General features: G+C 45.0%; 1 protein-coding gene across 1 annotated transcript in view; it reads right to left on the bottom strand.

Annotated features, from left to right (window-relative positions):
- CNTNAP2 (contactin associated protein 2) overlaps window positions 1-18,816 on the bottom strand; it is a 1,539,511-nt gene that overhangs the window by 28,710 nt on the left and 1,491,985 nt on the right. Inside the window, exon 24 of the mRNA XM_035021319.1 lies at window positions 3,777-4,016. Within this exon, the coding sequence (XP_034877210.1) occupies window positions 3,777-4,016 (240 nt within the window). The remainder of the gene's footprint in view (window positions 1-3,776; window positions 4,017-18,816) is intronic.

The following is an 18,816-nucleotide window of genomic DNA, read 5'->3' as shown; positions in this document are numbered from 1 at the left end:
TTTTTTTGCATTATTTGGCTGTTTAATTTTCTTGTCTTCTGGTAACCTTACTTCAAAGGGCTTACCAAGGCGGCTGTTAGTAAGCTTCTGTCTTATTTGATGAGTGAGTCTCAGCCTTGACTACCCATTGGAATCATCTGGGGAGGTATGCCATCTACGAACACCTGTTTCTCCTCTCCAGAATGTCTTAATGGGTCAGGGGTGCAGCCTGGATATCAGGATTTGTCAAAGCTGACTAGACTAGGTAATTCAAAGGTGGTCTGAGAGTGAGAACCACAGCACTAGATTAGTGTTTCCAACTTTAAAGTGCACGTAAGTCACCTGGGGATCTTGCTAAAATGTAGATGCTGATTCGGTGCATCTGAGGTAGGGGCCTGAGATTCTGCATTTTGAACAAGCTTCTGGGACCACACTTTCCAAGGCACCAGATCAATCAATCTACTTCCAACTGACTCTTAGCACACACCTTCATTCTTGTCCTGTTTGATCCCTTCACAGACTCAGGTAACATATGGCTTATGGGCAGCGATGGTATTTTTTTTTAGATGGGGGAGGGGCAGAAGGAGAGGGAGAGAGAATCCTAAGCTGGGTGTGGAGCCTGACTTGGGGCTCGACCTCATGACCCTGAGAGCATAACCTGAGCCGAAACCAGAGTCAGATGCTTAACCAACTGAGCCACCCAGGTGCCCTTGCCTTTTATCAGTTTAATTTGCAGGCCCCTGGATGCAGAACATAAGAGAACAGAGGAAAAGTTCTTCCTCCCTGACACTATTAAGTAACCTTCCTTTATCTCTGTCTTTCTCTGTTGCCTGTCCAGCCCTTCACTCCCATTCTCTTGTTGTCTTAAAAGAAAAAAAAAAAAATCCAGTCATGTTATCTAAATAAGCCTTCTGCCTCATAGTTCATAAGCTGTTTTCTGTCCCTTTAATAAAGTTCATGAGACAGACACACATACTCCTTTGTAAGCATTCCCCACATATGGAAATGGCTGGTGAGGAGGTCGATGCAGTGGCCAGTCAACACCAGGTGAGGACTCTGCCATAATATCTGGGGTACTGATTTAAACATTGAGGGGTGCCTGGGTGACTCAGTTGGTTAAACATCTTGCCTTTGGCTCACGTCATGATCTCAGGGTCCTGGGATTGAGCCCCGTGTGGGGCTCCCGGCTCAGTGGGGAGTCTGCTTCTCCCTCTCCCTCTGCCCCTCCCTCTGTGCCCATGGGCGCTCTCTCTCTTTCTCTCTCTCAAATAATAAATAAAATCTTAAAAAAAACCACTGAATAATAACAGAAATATTCCCTACATACATTTTCACTGTATCAATCATAAGAATGAAACTGTCCCATGTAAAGCATGATTTTTAAAAAAATCAATGAACTCAAACTGTCTAGCCCCTACAACTGTATCCCTCAGACCATAAAGCAAATACTTTGCTGATTAAGGCCCAGTGAATGTGAGCTTGCATTGGCCCAGAGTAGCATCTAGAGGTTTTTGAAACTGGTTTCTTGGCAGCCGGCATAGACCACACACGCTCGTGGCCTCATGTAGGGAGTACCTGGAACAGCGTAAGAACTTGCACATTTCAAAGATCTTGTGTTGTCTTGGTTGCTCTGGCATCTGGAGGAATTTATCTGAGAAATCTTTGCTCCTTTGTAGCCCTGACATATGTCTTTTCTCAGCTTATATTTTCACTCCTACTTTTCTATTTTCGGCATTAGGAATGCTTTCCTTTGTTCAAGGCAGCCCATGAGGAAAAAACCAGCCTGCTGTGTAATCCTAACAACATTCATGAAAGAGAATTCTTTATAAGTACCCTTGGCACACAGCACCCCTCATCATGTTATAGGAATCCATGTGTGAGGAACAAAGAGGATTGTTTAGTCTGTAAATTGGCTATTCTGACAATGGGGCAATTTTGGCTTCTTTCGAAGCTTTGTAAAGCATTGCAGCACGAATCCTGGCAAGCAATCACGACGACAAGAGCTGCGCCAGAGCTGATAAACACCGAGTATGGGCTGGAATATGTGTAAGGCAATCAGATGCATGATGTTTACATGATGAACTGTTATGAATTCCAAGTTAGGGTCAGGGAGAATTTAGAACCTTGACTGGACATTCAGGCATCATGGCAAATCGCGTCTAACATCATAATAACGTTGTTAATATTATTGCTGCTAAACTTTTTACAAGCTTGCTACATGTCTACAACCACGCCAAGTGCCTTCAGTATGTCGTCCCACATAGAATTCTGGGAACTGGTCTTCTTATCTCCATTTAAAAAAAAAAGATTTTATTTATTTCAGAGAGAGAGCAAGCACGCACGAGCAGGGGGAGCAGCAGAGGGAGAGAAAGAAGTAGATTCCCTGCTGAGCAGGGAGCCCGATGGGGAGCTTGATCCCATGACCCTGGGATCATGACTTGTGCTGAAGGCAGCCCCTTAAACGACTGAGCCGCCCAGGTGCCCCAGTCACCTTATCTCCGTTTTATTCACAAGGAAGCCAAGGAACGAGATCAGGAAACATGCCCATGTTTTTAATCTGCTAATGAGACAGGGAGAGTAATGGAGCCGCATTGCCTCCACCGTCCTCTTCCTGTGTTTACATGTCGCTCTGGAGATGCACGGACTGTTCGATTTGGAGGTCACATAGCGATCACACCCCACCCTTCACCTTGGGGGTGACAATGCAGAGGCCTGGAGAGGTGGCCCAAGGTCAGGCTGGGTAGAGCAAAGAGTAAGTACCTATGGCTCTCTGCCACTCGACGTGATGGGCATGCTGAATTTGCTCCTAATTAATTTTGCAGTCAAGAGCCATAGCCTTTCATCGTAGGCCTATGCTTTCCAATTACATGTCTTATCACCTGCAGGAGTGGGACTAAATCCTGAGTCCTGTAAGCTTAAATGCACCTCTTAAAAATCTGGAAGCCTATGGGATTATTCATATACATACAGGGTCAGGAGATGGATCTCTTCGTTGCTTTAGGTAAATCTTTCCTGGGGTGCCTGGGTGGCTCAGTCGGTTAAGTGTCAGAATCTTGGTTTCAGCTCAGATCCTGATCTCGGGGTTGTAAGATCGAGCCCCTTGTAGGATACCATGCTCAGCGCAGAGTTGGCTTAGGGCTCTCTCTTCCTCTGCTCCCCTTCACTCCTCTCAAATAAATAATTAAATCTTTAAAAAAAAAATTTTTTTTTTAAAGATTTTATTTATTTGCAAGAGAGAGAAGGAGACACAGAGAGCACGAGAGGGAGGAGGGTCAGAGGGAGAAGCAGACTCACCGCCGAGCAGGGAGCCCGATGCGGAACTCGCTCCCGGGACTCCAGGATCATGACCTGAGCCGAAGGCAGTCGCCCAACCAACTGAGCCACCCAGGCGCCCAATAATTAAATCTTTAAAAAAAAAAGAAATCTTTCCCCTGATAGTAGACTTTGGGCTTCAGGGACGCAGGGAGAGTCCTAAAGGCAACAGCGAACCAGGTCAGTCCCAAAGTCACATTGTAGACATCAGTTTAGGCATCTCCTAATTTCGCTTAAATGAGTTCGAGTCAACAGTTTCCATGTTCCTTACCTTCACCTTATGTACTTCTGGCTCTGAGCCAGGCTCACGGTTGTAGCTTCTGGGCACTTGGTATGTGGCTAAGCACTCCTGGGCTCACACGTTCCCTGGAGCCCTTAGTCCTCCAACAGCTTACCAGCCTTACCGGCCCTGCTCCTAACCCCATCTTACAGACGATGAAACTGAGGTTTGAAGAAATAAAGACACCCGGCCAACGCCGCCTTACCTGAATCCAAGTGATCGAGGTGCCAGGGGTCGGTGGCGGACGACATGGGGGAGAGGGTCAACGGGGACGCCCCGCAGTTGGACTCCACCAGCTCGCCCTGGATGTGCACGTGAGCCGAGGCGTTCGTCTGCCTCAAGGCCGCCTTGAGAGGAGCAATCTGGTTGAACTGGACTCTGGAGAGGCACCCAGTGAATCCCGGGGTGTTGTATTTGTGAATCTCTTGGTCAATCTTCCCGGTTTCTAAAAGATAAAGAAAGAGAAAATAAAAGTCTATCCCGTTACAAAGCCTCGTCTTTGAACGCCTGTGTCCAAACCCTACTCCAGGTTTCAGTTTAAGATGTTATATTCTTTTAGATGAAATATTAAATGACTCGAAGGCTGAGGGCTGGAGACTTTGCTGCAAACGAGCCTCTGTGTGACTAGAGAACATGTAGGGTGAGGAGACTCTGACTCTATTTAATAGTTAAAATAAAATGCACACATAAAGACCTTCCCAATACCTGTGGTTATTGTTGAAACCAACCACATTCACTGGCTTCTGACTGATCTTTCTCCTTCTCTTTTCCCTCTTACACATACTGAACAAGGCCCCCTCCTGGTAAACCATGGTTCCGTTTTGTACCTCATTCTTAACTTTCTTCTTCAGAATTCTTTATTTAAAAAAAAGAAGAGAGAGAGGTCCCATAGCCTATAACGGCATATTTTCTTTCTCCAGCATCCAATCCCTGTGGAGTTCTGAGGTTTATAGAATCCCAGCTAGGATCTGATGGATGTTTTGGAAGTCAGGAAGCTTTCCCAACTCAATCACAAATACACCTGCGCACTTAAGAATCCCTACCTGCCCCCCAGTCTGTGAGTTCGACATCTTCCTAAACTAACATTCAAATTAGAGGGGAACCTGAGTAGAGGTGTTTCTAATGCACTGTTTCAATTAATATAACCACACATTGTCTTACCAGTTAGCTCAGTAAAGCCAGTGCCTTTTTGACCCTCTGTCCTGAGTTTTACAATCTGTGTAGCAGAAATGAACGTTGAAGGAGTTCTAGATCTTTCTTATGGGTGGTCTTCACAAGTGCGGTTCCTGGACCAGCAGCATCAGCATCACCTGGGAACTTGTTAGGAATGCCGGGGGTGGGTGTGGGGTGCTGGCAATCTGGGCTTCCACAAGCCCTCCAGGTGACTCTGTGGTCCGCTGAGGCTTGAGAACCACGGGCATAGCCACTGATTCTGCAGCGCTATCAACCCAGGTGGTGGGCAAATGGCCCTTCAGAGAAGGGCAAGGCAACCTGCGTTCTGGACGGGAGATTATGATGACTGTGGTGACTGTCTTTTAAAACCAAGGACAAGGGGGAACCTGGGTGACTCAGTCGGTTAAGCAACTGCCTTCAGCTCAGGTCAGGATCCCAGGGTCCTGGGTTTGAACCCTGAATCAGGCTCCCTGCTCAGCTGGGAGTCTGCTTCCTCTAGATCTGCCTCTCCCCCCGGCTTGTGCTCTCTCTCTCACCTACTCTCTCTCTCAAATAAATAAATAAAATCTTAAAAAAAAAACCACACACACACAAAAAAAACCAAAAACCAAGGACAAGGATGTGAGATATTTCCCCTTCCACTTGAACTGTGAAAAACACAGACTTTGGGAAACAGAAGGCTACCTACTTCTTTAAAAAGTTGAAATCTGAGCAGGTGATGTTTCTTATTGAGGAATGAACTCAGATAAAGCAGTCTTATAAAATTTTACTCCTCATTAAGGAAAGAAGAAATCAGTAGAGAAGGGATCTTTTAGGCCTTGGGGGCAGAAGTGGATGTACTGATTACTCATCCTATTAAAGAAGCAGTTCAGTGACTGATCTGTACTAGCCCAATGTGAATTTTGATTAACAGAAGAGATGGGCAGCAAGGAATGGTAATGCTGGGGATTCTAACAGGGGCTTACTCAGCCAAGTACATAAAGAAATTTTAATTAACGATTCTTCATAGTTTTCTCCTGCAGTAAATTTCAGTCTGTGACTTTGAGCTAGAGCATGTTCCAGTTAGGATGGGGAGGCAGAATGCACCTGTGACTGAACAAAAAAATCCCATAGTCACGATGTCCCCTTGATGACCAGGAAGAGGCTCTGGTCCACTGACCCCTCACTGGCTGTTCTCTTCTTCCTCCTCTACTTTCTCCTCAATAATTGCAGGATTCTTGAATGAATAAATTCATGGATTTTCATTGAAGGAATGAATACAAAGTAAATGATTCAATCTTTGTCTCCTGGTCTCATATCAGAATTCCTTGTTCTGGGTTCACCAACTTGTCTTCCTTGCAAAGAGTTCATATATTTGGTTCCTATCCCCTCCTTCTGGTGATCTGCCTTCCTTTGAAACATGCTGAGGGTTGCTCCATCCAAGGAGACTCAGGGTGATTCTTTGTTAACAGGGTGGGAAGGGAGACCTCAGCTCCTTGCCTTCCCAAATTCCCATCTGGCTCACATCTGTGGTCGAGGCACCAGAACAAGCTGCTGCTGGGTGGCAGGACACCGGGAACAAGCTCACTCCATCTGCTGCTTCTCGTCCATAAATGGAGAATTCTTTTTAGCCTGTCCAGCCTTGGAGCAGGGCTCATGAAGGAAGAATTTTGGGGCTGGGAGCTACTGCCATCTGGTGGGACTTCAATTCAGTTCAATTCAATTCAATTCAATTCAATCAATTCAATTCATTGCGTGTATTCACTGCCTGGTAGCAGTAGCAGGAAGGATGTAAATACAGAAATTTACCCCAAGTAGCTCACAACCTAGCTGGGGAACCAAGCTTGTGAACAACCAAGGACTACAACTGAACAAACGCTGTACAATGATAAGAGTTAACATTTACTGAACGTTTAAAACTAGATGCTTTATACAAATTAGACATTTGATACCCAGAATAACCCTATGGAAAAGGGAGCGTTATTATTCCTCTCTCAAAAAACAGACTATATTGTTGTTTTTATATTCACTTGGATTTTGGCATCTATAGATGTCAGGGACTCTATAGTCAGGGACTCTATAGAAATGTCATAGCGAGGTTCAAAAGAATTTTTTTAATGGCTATTAGAGACTGCTTTTTTTTTTTTTTAAAGATTTTATTTATTCATTTGAGAGAGAGAGAGAGAAGCAGTGACAGCACAAGCATGGAGAGAGGCAGAGGGAGAAGGAGAAGCAGACTCCCTGCTGAGCTCGATCCCAGGACCCTGGGATCATGACCTGAGCCAAAGGCAGATACTTAGCCATCTGAGCCACCCAGGCGCCCCTAGAGACTGCTTTAAGACCATGTTTCATTAGTGACTTAGCCAGTAATAAAGTTTTAAAAAATGCCATGAACTGACGTCACAGCTTTGCCAGCCTCAGTTAAAGCACCAGCAAGTTCTGTCGATGCTTGTCTGGAATACAAATCTGTCCTTCTTCGGAACACCTAAGGCATGAGAGTAAAGCTATCCCTTTAGTGTGTTTGAGCTCATTACAGGTAAATTATATTAATCTGTAAAATTAATTGAACGGCTTTCGCACTGAAATCAAATACTACAGCACAATTTACTGTAAGAAACTACTTTTTGCATGGAGACGTCTTGGCCGAGGTGCATGTGGGGGAGACTTGCTCTGAAGAATGCTAATTTTAGAAGTGCAGTACAATCACTTCTGAAATTACATTCTCAAGCTGTCCTGGGTATTTTAATACCTTACCTTCATAATGATGTGGGTTATAGCAAATAGCCCACTTAAAATATGACACAATTCCAGGTGAAACCTTACAAAGAAATGTGCACGATGATACTTTTAAGAAGGAGGCAGCGATTACATTTGCAATGCATTAGCAAGCTTTCTGGTTCCTGCTTTTCAGCTGCTGAATACCAAGTGCCCAGCAGGAGTGCTGTGAGAAGGGAGAGAAGGGGCATCTGCACAAGCCACCACCCTCCCCCGCCCCCCGCCCCGACCGCAGATCCATGCAAGGTCCTGTGCACACGCGTGAGCACTGCTTCAGCGGCTGGAATCCAGATGCTGACACCTCAACAGAGATTTCTCATTTACCTTAGAGACTATTTAAACTCATCCGGATATTCTTCTGGTGCCCCCCATGGAACCTATCCATCAGCTGATTTTTTTTGTTTTGTTTTATATGTCTTAGAAATTCCTATCCATATTTTTTTTTGCGAGGGGGGGATGGGATTTGAAATATCCCTGTAAACTCAATTCTTTACTTTCTATGAAGGAGAGCCAAAAGATCTTAGAATGTCAGTGGGACCCAATTTAAACTTTTGACAAGGCTCTCTTGTGTGCCCGTCACCGTGTTAGGGGCTGGGATGGGCTTTTAAGAATCTGTGGGATGGACGGAGATGGCAGAGCCGGGTGCCAGCCCCCAAGCTCACCTGTGCTCTGCAGAGACTCAGGTGCACCTGGCCCCATCATGGAGGGGTAGCCGTCCCATCCATTCCCTCACTCTGCTCCTGGGGGAATATTCCTACTGGAAGGCACTGGGGGTGGCCTTAGGTCATTCTCGGACTGGACATTAAATAACATGTGATCACAAGGAGAGGAAGTTCTTTTCTTCTCGTTCTCTTTTAATCCTTCACAAAGAAGCTGTCAGGTTGGCTCAGTTTGGGACTGGACTATCTTGCTCATCACTCCAACACTTGCCAGTTTCGCTTTTTAACAGCCGACCTCAGACCTGGACGCTCCAGGTACTGAATTTCCCAATATTCCCATGCCATGTGTTTTTACCAATCTTTATCGCTACAGCAAGTGACACTGGTATTTTGTTTTACGGTTATATTGCAAGGCTTCCTTATGACATGCTCTCCTTTGAACATAAATTTATTTAAGGGAAAATGACGAGTCCATTTCAAGAACAATGTTAAGTAGGGGGCGCCTGGGTGGCGCAGTTGGTTAAGCATCTGCCTTTGGCTCAGGTCATGATCCAGGGTCTTGGGATGGAGCCCCATGTCAGGCTCCCTGATCAGCGGGGAGCCTGCCTCTGCCTCTCCCGCTCCCCCCGCTTGTCCTCTCTCTCTCTCTCTCTCATTTCCCTGGAAATGGGAAAAAATGTAAACAGAAAAGGCAAAACATGGTGCCGTTGGCTCTCCCACTACTGTTCTTTGGGGAATACGACTGTGGAGAAACTTGGTGCTCCTCTGCACTCCTTAATTTTTGGCTTTAAACACCTCTGTTCCACCCAAATGGAATTCTATTCTCTTCCTCTGTTCATGCTTAGTTCCTGTGAGTATCCATACTTCAGAACATCAGAGGTCCCCAGTCCTTCAAAAGGAGAGTTCCAAATGGCTTCCTCCCAGATTCTGCTCCGGGCTCTACCTACCTGGCCCAGGTGTGCTCTCTCCCTGTCCAGATGGGCCAGAAACCTGAATTTGTGCCTCCACTAGATTTACAGTTTTCTTGAGAGCAGGACTGATTGTTACTTATCTTTGTGTTCCTCCAAATGTCTAAAATAGCCTCTTGCACAAAGGAATCAGCCAGGGACTGCATGCATGACTAGAACCGTGACTTTGTGTTAGACAGTCTGTCATCCACACTTGGGTTGTGTGGGATGGGAACCAACACCAGAGATTGAGGTAGAGGCAAGTTCACGGTAGGCCAAAGTTTATCAGCGTCGATAGGTGTGGAATGTGGCTTTGAGAGAGGAAGGGAAAGTAGGAAATCTAGATCCAATGCAGCTTTATATTTTTATATACATTTTATATTTACATATATATTTTATAAATATTTACACATAAATGTCTTTATAAACGAACAGACTTTATATATGTATTTATTTCTAGAAGTACTATCATCTGGAAATCCATCTCACTGAAAATGCACTCCTCTGAAAATATAGTTGTCTTGCTCTTACCTCGACAGTCGTCTATTTAATGTTGAATAGCCATTACTATAGAAACCCTCCACCAGCCTCAAGAGTGAAGTAGTGGTTATATGGGCCCTAATGGAATAAATAGGAAGTGGGTTTGAAATCACTGCCTGAGTGAAGTTTTAAATAATTCTTGGACTATCAGACTGAAATGAGATTGGGGAGTAGTCCAAATGATACACACTGGGAAACATGACTAGGGTGCGGTTGGGCTGGCAGCCACCCTAAATTGCGACTCTCAAGGTTAGGGCTGAGCATCTGGGTCTCGGCTGGCAGAACACCTGGATGAAGGTTAATTACACTGGGTACAATTTTCCCATTTGGTTATAGTTGTATGGACAGGAGCCTGAGTGGGTCAATGGAACAGATAAATGGGAAATAACCGTAAGCAAAAGAAACTCAAAAAAGACGGGGGGCGGAAAAGGCAACAAAAAAGCCAAGGGCATTCAGCTAAAAAAGCAACATAAACACACACAAACCCCATTTCTCCATTTCAACATGATCGCATGATTAACATTAGGCAGGGCCCTGAAATGTAGGCATCCAGGTTCAGCATCAGCTCTCTGCTCTCATGGGCTAAATTTTTTGATCAGTGACGTCTTCCTCATCAGCTGCCTTTCAAAAGGTGCACAGCTAGAATTAAATTCGTGTACATAACTGATGTATAGAATTATGTACTATGACATTTTATTAATCCCTGAGAGAAAGACACTAATGAAATTTCCTTGTATTTATTATATGCTTTTCTCTCTTCCAGAGGAAGGCGGGACTAAAATATACAGGTGTGATTTAAATAGCTCTTGACCTGTGACAAATGCTAACTCAGTTACAAAGAGGCAATCTGTTGGGAGAAGCAGAATCTTCTCCTCCTACATTGCAAATCTTTTTCTAAGGATTAATAAAACAAGATTGGATTTTTTCCCCCCAGAAATAATAATAAAAAGAAATGTCTTAACGTGAAGATGCTAGCCCACACTTATTTTGCAAAATGATGAAGTATTACATTTTTATTTGCATAAACTTATTACAGTCCCTGAACTTTGGGGGAATGTATATAAAGGTTGGAATTGTCATTCCCTATCTTAAAATCTAATCTGAGAACTACAAACTTGCTGAGTAATATAACCCAGTGTGATTACAATACAAAGGGAAGACAGGATCCCTGAGCTGTTTCCAAAACCCTGACATTTGGCATCATGCAGAACACACACATCTGAAAGATAAATTTTCCACTTTCTCCTGAATGTTTCAAGTTGTCAGACATGAGATAGAAAGCCTGGTGCCCCCTTCCTGCAGCTTGGGGTGCCCTGCTGCACAGCATGACTTTTCAGGGCTAAGAATAACAGGCTTTGCTGAGAGTAACAAGACCTTTCCGAAAACTGGATGTACCTGTCAGTCAAACCACAGAGTTGGGTGCCGTGGTTGACTTCATTAGAAAGGCAGGTCGGATTTTACCTCTCACAATCTTAGTAAATATCAGCTACGTGTCCTAGCTATTTGCTACTGGAGAACAGAACACTAATGCGTTTCCCACAGGTTGGAAATGAACAGACCTGCCTCTTGCTCACTGGATTTTATCCCACTTTCCCTTTTGCATTTTAACTTGTTAGCAGCAGAAATCGAATTTTATGTACAAAATTACCAAAATGAAAAATAATTTCTTCTGTGTGTGCTCTGCTTCTGCTAAAACTTTTTTTTTTTTTAGGTTTTGGAAAGCCCTATTACACTGTAGCCAACACCATAAGGAGAGTGAGTTTAGCTTTTAAGTTTTCCTTAATGCCTCTCTAAACCATTGAAGAGTATTCCAGCCAAGACTAGCCCAGGGTCATGTGAAGCTAACTCGCTAGGGAGCAGGGGGGTTTGGGGCGATGGGAGGAGGGGAGGGTGCTGACTTCATCTGTGTCACAAACAACAGAAGTATAGGCTAGGAAAAATGTGTTAACAAATTTTTGTATTTCCAGATTAGGTCAAATAGAATTGATTCAGTAAAATATTCCTTTGTTCTCACTTGTATTGTAATTCCTACCCCAGGGGCGTCTAAAGCTCTCTTACCCAAGAGAAAAAAAATCCTTTGAGGGCTACGAATGCATGAAAGCCTGACCATTAAAGCATTAGAAAATGGACATGGAGGTAGGGGTCGGAGGCAATGGTTTTCCCAGGGCAATTAGACCTGTCACACACACACAGAAAGAGAAGAGAGCTGTTATCAGAAAGTGTACTGGAGGGGGGGGGCGCTCCCCTCCATTGGCTCTCCAGGTTACATAATTAACATAAGAAAGAATTCAAATCTTGGGACTCTGACATATGAGCTGACTTTCAGAAGACAAAACCTGGGGCGCCTGGGTGGCTCAGTCCACTGAGCATCTGACTCTTGGTTTCAGCTCAGGTTATGACCTTGGGGGTCCTGGGACTGAGCCCTGCTCCAGGCTTTGCGCTCAGCAGAGAGTCTGCTTAGGAGATTCTCTCTCTCCTTCTCCTTCCCCTTCTGCCTTTCCTCTGCTTGTGCACTTCTCTCTCCCTCTCTGAAATAAATAAATAAATAAAATCTTAAAAAAAAAAGAAGAAGAAGAAGACAAAGCCTAATGGATGCGTGGAGGCTGAACCAGAAACTGGGGTGGATCCTCACAGGAGTCCGAATGTTTCAACTGTACCCGCCCTGGAATGGAGTCAAGGCGTGGATCGGGAGGCCTGTCGACACAGAAGTGTGCTTCTCCCCCCAACACCTTCTTCTCTGTTGTACCTCTGAAACCAATGCCTTTATTTCCAGATTGGAGTAATGGCCTACTAGGTTGGGGGAATTCTGACAAAGCCTACCTACCTTTCAGCAAATCATTTTTTTTTGTCTCCCATGACATTTTCATGGTCAAGACAGGTATGTGTGGGCTCATGAAAGTAAGAGTATTTTTTTTTTTAAGATTTTATTTATTTGACAGAGAGAGACACAGCGAGAGAGGGAAAACATGCAGGGGGCGTGGGAGAGGGAGAAGCAGGCTTCCCGCAGAGCAGGGAGCCCGATGCGGGGCTCGATCCCAGGACCCTGGGATCATGACCTGAGCCGAAGGCAGACACTTAGCAACTGAGCCACCCAGGCACCCCGACAGTAAGAGTATTTTAAAGGTAGACTTAAAACAAGATGAACTGTGGGTGGAATTGATCAATGGGTAGAAATTGGGTTCAGAGGAGAATTTTCATGGTATGATTCCAAGCTGACATTTTATTAATTTAGATAAGGATATCAATGGCACATTGACCAATGGGTCATATGGCATTTAGTGGAAAGGGTGGTCATACGTGACATCGCAGGGTCATGAGCCGAAGGGGCTCTGAGAGGCTGAAATGATAGCCTGGATCTAACTAGAGAAGTACAGCAGACACAAATACCCAATTACCATGGTTGGAAATGACACCCTCCGCCTCCCCATCACCTTCACTGTCAAGTTGGATGGGATACTCCCAACGGCAGCACGTACCTCCTTCCTCCCCTGTCCCACCCCAGCCCCCACAGGATTAGGGTATTTTAATCGCAAGTGACTTAGGAGTTAAGAGTGGGATGTGGTTGAGTCAAAGAAAGGATGAAGTCTAGATGCTAATCCAGAAGGTGGTTTCTGAGACCGTCTCCTATGGTCGTCAGAATAAGCCCAGAGAGGTGCTCAGTTCAGGCCATTCTGCACGAGGCAGCGATAAACGAGGGGGTATGGCAGCCGACCACCACTCTTGAAATTGCATTCCCTACCCCATCCTCACACAGGTCGCTGTCACTGAAGATCTTCCGCCTTGTGAACTGCTAATTACTCCTGATGGCACTGGTCTGCACTCTTCAAAATACAGAAGTTAGAGTCAAACGAATCTGTCTCTAATTTGCCTACATCAAGTGACTTCTAGGACTCAGGTGGGGTTTAGAGGTCAGTTGATTTTCGTTTTCACAAAGGACAAGGGACGCTCTCCACAAGGTTTGCTTGGGGGCTTTCCTTTCCAGCTCTGACTGAGTTAGCTGAATGCTTATTTTCCCAGCTGGGCACATTCGCCAGGCCTCATTCTCTCTCCTCTTCTAGCTGCCTGTACATGTCAAGAACTTCTGTCTCCTCTCAGAAGGTGCGAATTAGAGTGGTGGCAGCACCTTGAAGAAAATGCATTTTCTCAGCACCGGTAGTCATGTTCTCTTGCTCTCATGCTGCGGGCTTTGTTTTGGAGAGGAGGAGGGCTTAAAATATTTTATGGGGCAACTGCATGAATCTCTCTTCTCTCCTAAAATAGGTTATTGTGAATCGAGGCATCCTGGAAAATGAATCTGCGTAGAGAAGATTTTTTTTTTTGTCTAAACTGAGGACTTAACTCTTTTGCCATGAACACATTTCAGTATTTCTGACACACAGGAGACTCAAGAGCAGGGCCATGTGATGGCTCTCACGAGGCCTCAGCACTTTTGCCTCCAAGGGCCCCTTCCTCTATTAAAAAAAAGCCAGGGGCACCTGGGTGGTGCAGTCAGTTAAGTGTCCGACTCTTGGTTTCAGCTCAGGCTGTGATCTCAGGGTCATGGGATCGAGCCCTGTGTCAGGCTCTGTGTTCAGTGCGGAGTCTGCTTGAGATTCTCTCTCCCTCTCTCTCTCTAAAATATAATAAATCTTAAAAAAAAAAAAAGCCAAACATGATATTTTAGGACTTTGTTGGTTTAAGATGAATATATTCGTGTATTAAAACATTTTCTTCTACCTCAGAGTTAATTTTTTTCTTCTAATTTTGAAAGAAGTGAAAACATTTTCAGGGTTCTCCAAAAGTACTATGGGCTCTGGTAAGTGTAGCTCCTGGGCCTCATGGATGTGTTGGCCTTTAAAGAACGTATCTGATGACTTTTCTTGATGGCTTGGGACTAGACGGGGGACAGTTTTATCAAGCCAGGGAGAGAGCTACAAGGTAGCCCTGGGTTTTTCATTTTTGAATAAGGGTCTGAAGTCACCTTTCTTTTTGGTCATTTGCCTCTGTTTCTAAAGGTGGAGTAAAAACCACGCTACCCCGTAACACAGCTGCCTTTCTGCGGGGGCAACTCCACATCATAAACCACTTGATGTTCTCTCCCTCCTGAAAATCATCTTCATCTTCTCCGGTACATTAAAATTTGTGAACCATTCTGAAAATCAAAGTCATCTTCTTCAAAAGATGACATTCCTTTAGCTATGATGCTATCTACTGTTTGTACAATTTTTTTCTCAATGTCTGGTCTTGGGCAAGAGTCCATGGAAAAAAATGTGCTCCTAATTTCATAGAAAGATTGAGATAAAAGTCTTATACAGATCACCTTTCTCATGGAAACTTCATTTGTTCATTCATTCATTCGTTCATACAAGGATTTATTGAATAACTACTGTATGCTAGGTGGTGGGAATTCAGTACTGAAAAAGAGAAGGTTTCTACCTTCAAGGACTGTAATTTGATCTCATATAATATTCTATTTTCTGACAATATGAGGAAAAATAATATTAATTGTTGCATGACTTAATGACTGAATAAGTGAAAGATGAAAGAGCTACTTCTCTAGGGTGAGCTCAAAAACCGGTTTAGCAATAAGCAAAACATCATTCCATTCCTTAGGGAAAACCTAGTGCTCTGAAATGCAATTTCACTATGAAAATTAAAGCTGGGAAAGGCACAGATTATGTGTGGGGGGAGACATTATTTTGAATAAGACAATCCGGGAAGGCCACGGCTGAGATGACATTCGAGCTCTGAAGGAATTTAAGGGAAGTCAGGTACTTATCGAGGGAAAATAATTCCAGGCAGAAAGAACAGTAACTACAAAGGCCCTGAGGAAACACACGTATGTGCATCCTGGCTTCCCCTTAAAGACTGAAACTCGGCGCTGGAGTGGGGTGGATCCTGCTTGCCCAGGTTTAGACTGGGTGGGTGACTTTCAAGCTTCCTGCTAGCAGCTTTGTATTTGATTTGGCACGTGAGCACTAAGGCATCCTCTGGGTGGGACAGCCACTCTTGTCTGTTGGATGAGGCTGAGGCAGCTCTGTGGCCCCACAGCCTGGACACATCCTGGGTGCTGGACGGACGGTGGCTGACAGAGGCCTGGGACTGGGCACGGGCACTTTAAGACTTGAGGGAAATGGCGGACCACGACCTTTAGTAACCCCCAGCATGACATCCCCCAGACCTCAACTCCTCAGCAGATGTCAATGCAGTGATCAGCCCACCTAGCCAACAGAGCAAAGACTTATAGGAACCCACCTATTGTGGGTTGAGGTGTGTCTCCCAAAAAGAAAGATATGCTGAAGTCCAACCCTTGGCACCTGTGAATGTGACCTTATTTGTAAATAGGGTCTTTGCAGATGTCCTGAAGTTTAGATGAGGTCACATTTGATTAGGGTGATTAGGGTGGCCCTCAACCAAGGACTGGTGTCCTTACAAGAAGAGGAGAGACCCAGACACACGCAGGGATAAGGTCAAGTGAAGACGGAGGCAGAGACTGAAGTCCTGCTGCTACAAACCAAGGGCCACCAAGGGCCACCAAGGACTGCCAGCAACCACCAGAAGCCAGGACAGAAGACAGATTCTCCTTCTGAAGTCCTAGGAAAGAACCAGCCCTGCTGAACCCTTGATTTCAGACTTCTGGCCTCCAGAACCAGGAGGGAACACATTTTTGGTTTTTTTAAGGCCATGCGGTTTGTGGCATTTTGTCATGGCAGCTATAGGAACTAAGATGGTCTCCTGAGTGTCACCCCAGACCCCTTGCAGTCCTGGAAATGAGACCGGGGGGAGAGAGCGAGCATCTGCCCCTGAGAGAAGAGTTAGCCTCAAAGAAACACTTCTAATATGAGATATTTCATTGACCTTCGGTGCAAGCTTAAATCTCTGCCCAGCGCAAGCCAAGAACACAGGAAGGGGAGCCTCAGATCATGATGGGGCCGGCTGTGGAAAATGGCAACAACAATGCATCTTTTTGCTTATCTGAACTTAGTTCATACACTTTTAAGCCCTTTACAAACTAATGAAAATAATGCTTTCTTCATGCAATTGGCGACAGAGAAAGGGATCATTCTGGTCTTTTCTGGGGTCACTTCTGTAAGTTGGGGGCTCCCACTCTGCCATGGCCATTGCGTGCAGTGCCGAAAAGCTTTGACTCAGAATCCTCGAAGCGTTTGTTTCTTCTGGGTTGAGAAGTCTTACAGAGAAGTTGATCCAATAACTAGACGGGCCTGTTGCTGTATCTCCTGTTCTGCTGGTGTCACCCTTTGTGACCTCAAGCGGGGTGGCCTCTGGGCCGCGGACAGGGCTGTGTCTCTCACCTGCTGGTGTGGGGGAGCTCTCTCTCCTTCTGGCTGCTCTCTTTGCCCCAAGGCTTGGTGGCCTCTGAGTCCCTTCTCCTCCTCCTTCTCCCTCCTCCCAACTTTTCTCTATACCTTACAAAGAGTTTGTGGGCCCAGAATGGTGAATTCAAGTCAGAGACAATGGCCTTGGTGCGGATGAGGCCTGGCATCCACGCGTTTACATCAGCACAGACAGTTAGGAGTCCTCACTTGTGTTCTCACTACACATAGTTCAGCTCATCGTGTTTCAGGGTCAGCGTGGGTCTCCTTCCCTCCCCGTCCGGCCAGCCCATGGCTGCTAAACCACCGTACTCCACGCTGCTGTAAAGGAGCCCGAAGGACTCTTTTTTTTTTTTTTTTAAGATTTTATTTATTTATTTGAGAGAGACAGAGTGCAAATGAGGGCAGGGGCAGATGGGGAGGGAGAGGGAGAGAATCTCAAAGACTCCATGCTGAGCGCGGAGCCCAACTCGGATGCAGGACTAGATCTCATGACTGTGAGATCACGACCTGAGCTGAAACCAAGAGTCCGATGCTCAACCAACTGAGCCACCCAGGCACCCCAGGAGTCCTAAGGGTTCTTCTAGAAACTACCGAAACACACATCACTGTTTCTAGAGATTTCCTTTGGTAAGAAATGTTACTGTATTTTTTCACATTTAGAGAAAAGTCCTCGATTAAGGATCAAATACAAATCATTTCAAGTAATGATGAATCTAAAGATATTGCATCTGCACCTGAGTATCCTAAAGATTTAACACCAATAACTGAGAAGATTTCCTATATATCCCAGGGCAGTGAGATGTATTTTCTCTGCAGACAATTTAGAGTGGGATTCAAGAACTCTCCTTTCTTTACCTTGCTTACTGTTAAAATTCATACAGCAAAAAAGATAATGTGAGACACCAAGAAATATCCCTGGAAGTTGGCTACACTGAACCTGTCTTAGTGAATGAGTTTACTGAAGAGCCTCCTAGGAGAAAGGACAAACTTCCCTCAAAGGAAACTTTCAGAAGGTTACTTAAGTATTCCATCTCTCTAGTAGTTTAACTGCTCACACCTTTAATTTCCGGATCCGGACAAAGACACATATGTGAATGACACACATACAAAGAAGGGATGTCACAAGCAAGTCACTCTTGATATAAGAGCAGACTTTCCATATCTTCCTATACAAAGACAAAACGCTTTCTCCAAATTTAGTATAAGATGAGCATCTGAATTGAAAAGTGTCCTTATTTATATTTAAGAATGGAGGCTTTGCCCCTTTGTGTTAGGTTTTCTAGAAGAGCTCCTATTTTCTCCTCCTTCCTCATCAATGGCCAATAAAGGGAAACAGTAACAGTCATCGCTGACATCTTGAGCACATATTTTATGCAGGGCCCTGCCCTGTGCTGAGCAATTTACACGTGTTAACTTTTCTAATTCTTGTAGCTCCTCTGTAAAAATAGGTGATTATCTTGCTTCTCATTTTGCATTGGAGCAGTGACAAATCTTAACCCTTCTGTTACTCTGATCTTAACTGTTCTCTAATGTATTCCTGATCAGGTGCTTGAAAGGAGAACACCTGGAAGCTGACAAAACTTCTGAAGGAGGTTAGTTCTATTTCCAGAAAGTTAAACAGAAGGTCAGAGCCCCTAACAGCAGTTCCTATAGGTGCTGCCTCTCTCCCCCCTGGGACACCCCGGTAAGCGTATGAGACTCCTCAGGCTCCTGGGGGGTGAAGGGGCAGGTGGGCCATCCCCCCTCACTCAAGAGCCATCCTTTCTCATGCATTCAATCTCCAAACTGTCGAATACTCCCTCCTCTCCCATTTTCATTTAAGCCTGCCTCACTTTGTGTCTGAGTCCTCGGGGCAG

This window comes from Mirounga leonina, unplaced genomic scaffold (genome assembly GCF_011800145.1).
Source record: "Mirounga leonina isolate KUSES-001 unplaced genomic scaffold, KU_Mleo_1.0 Mir_174, whole genome shotgun sequence".
NCBI lineage: Eukaryota > Metazoa > Chordata > Mammalia > Carnivora > Phocidae > Mirounga > Mirounga leonina.
Note: the sequence above shows the minus strand (reverse complement) of the source record. Positions and strands in the feature narration are given on the sequence as shown.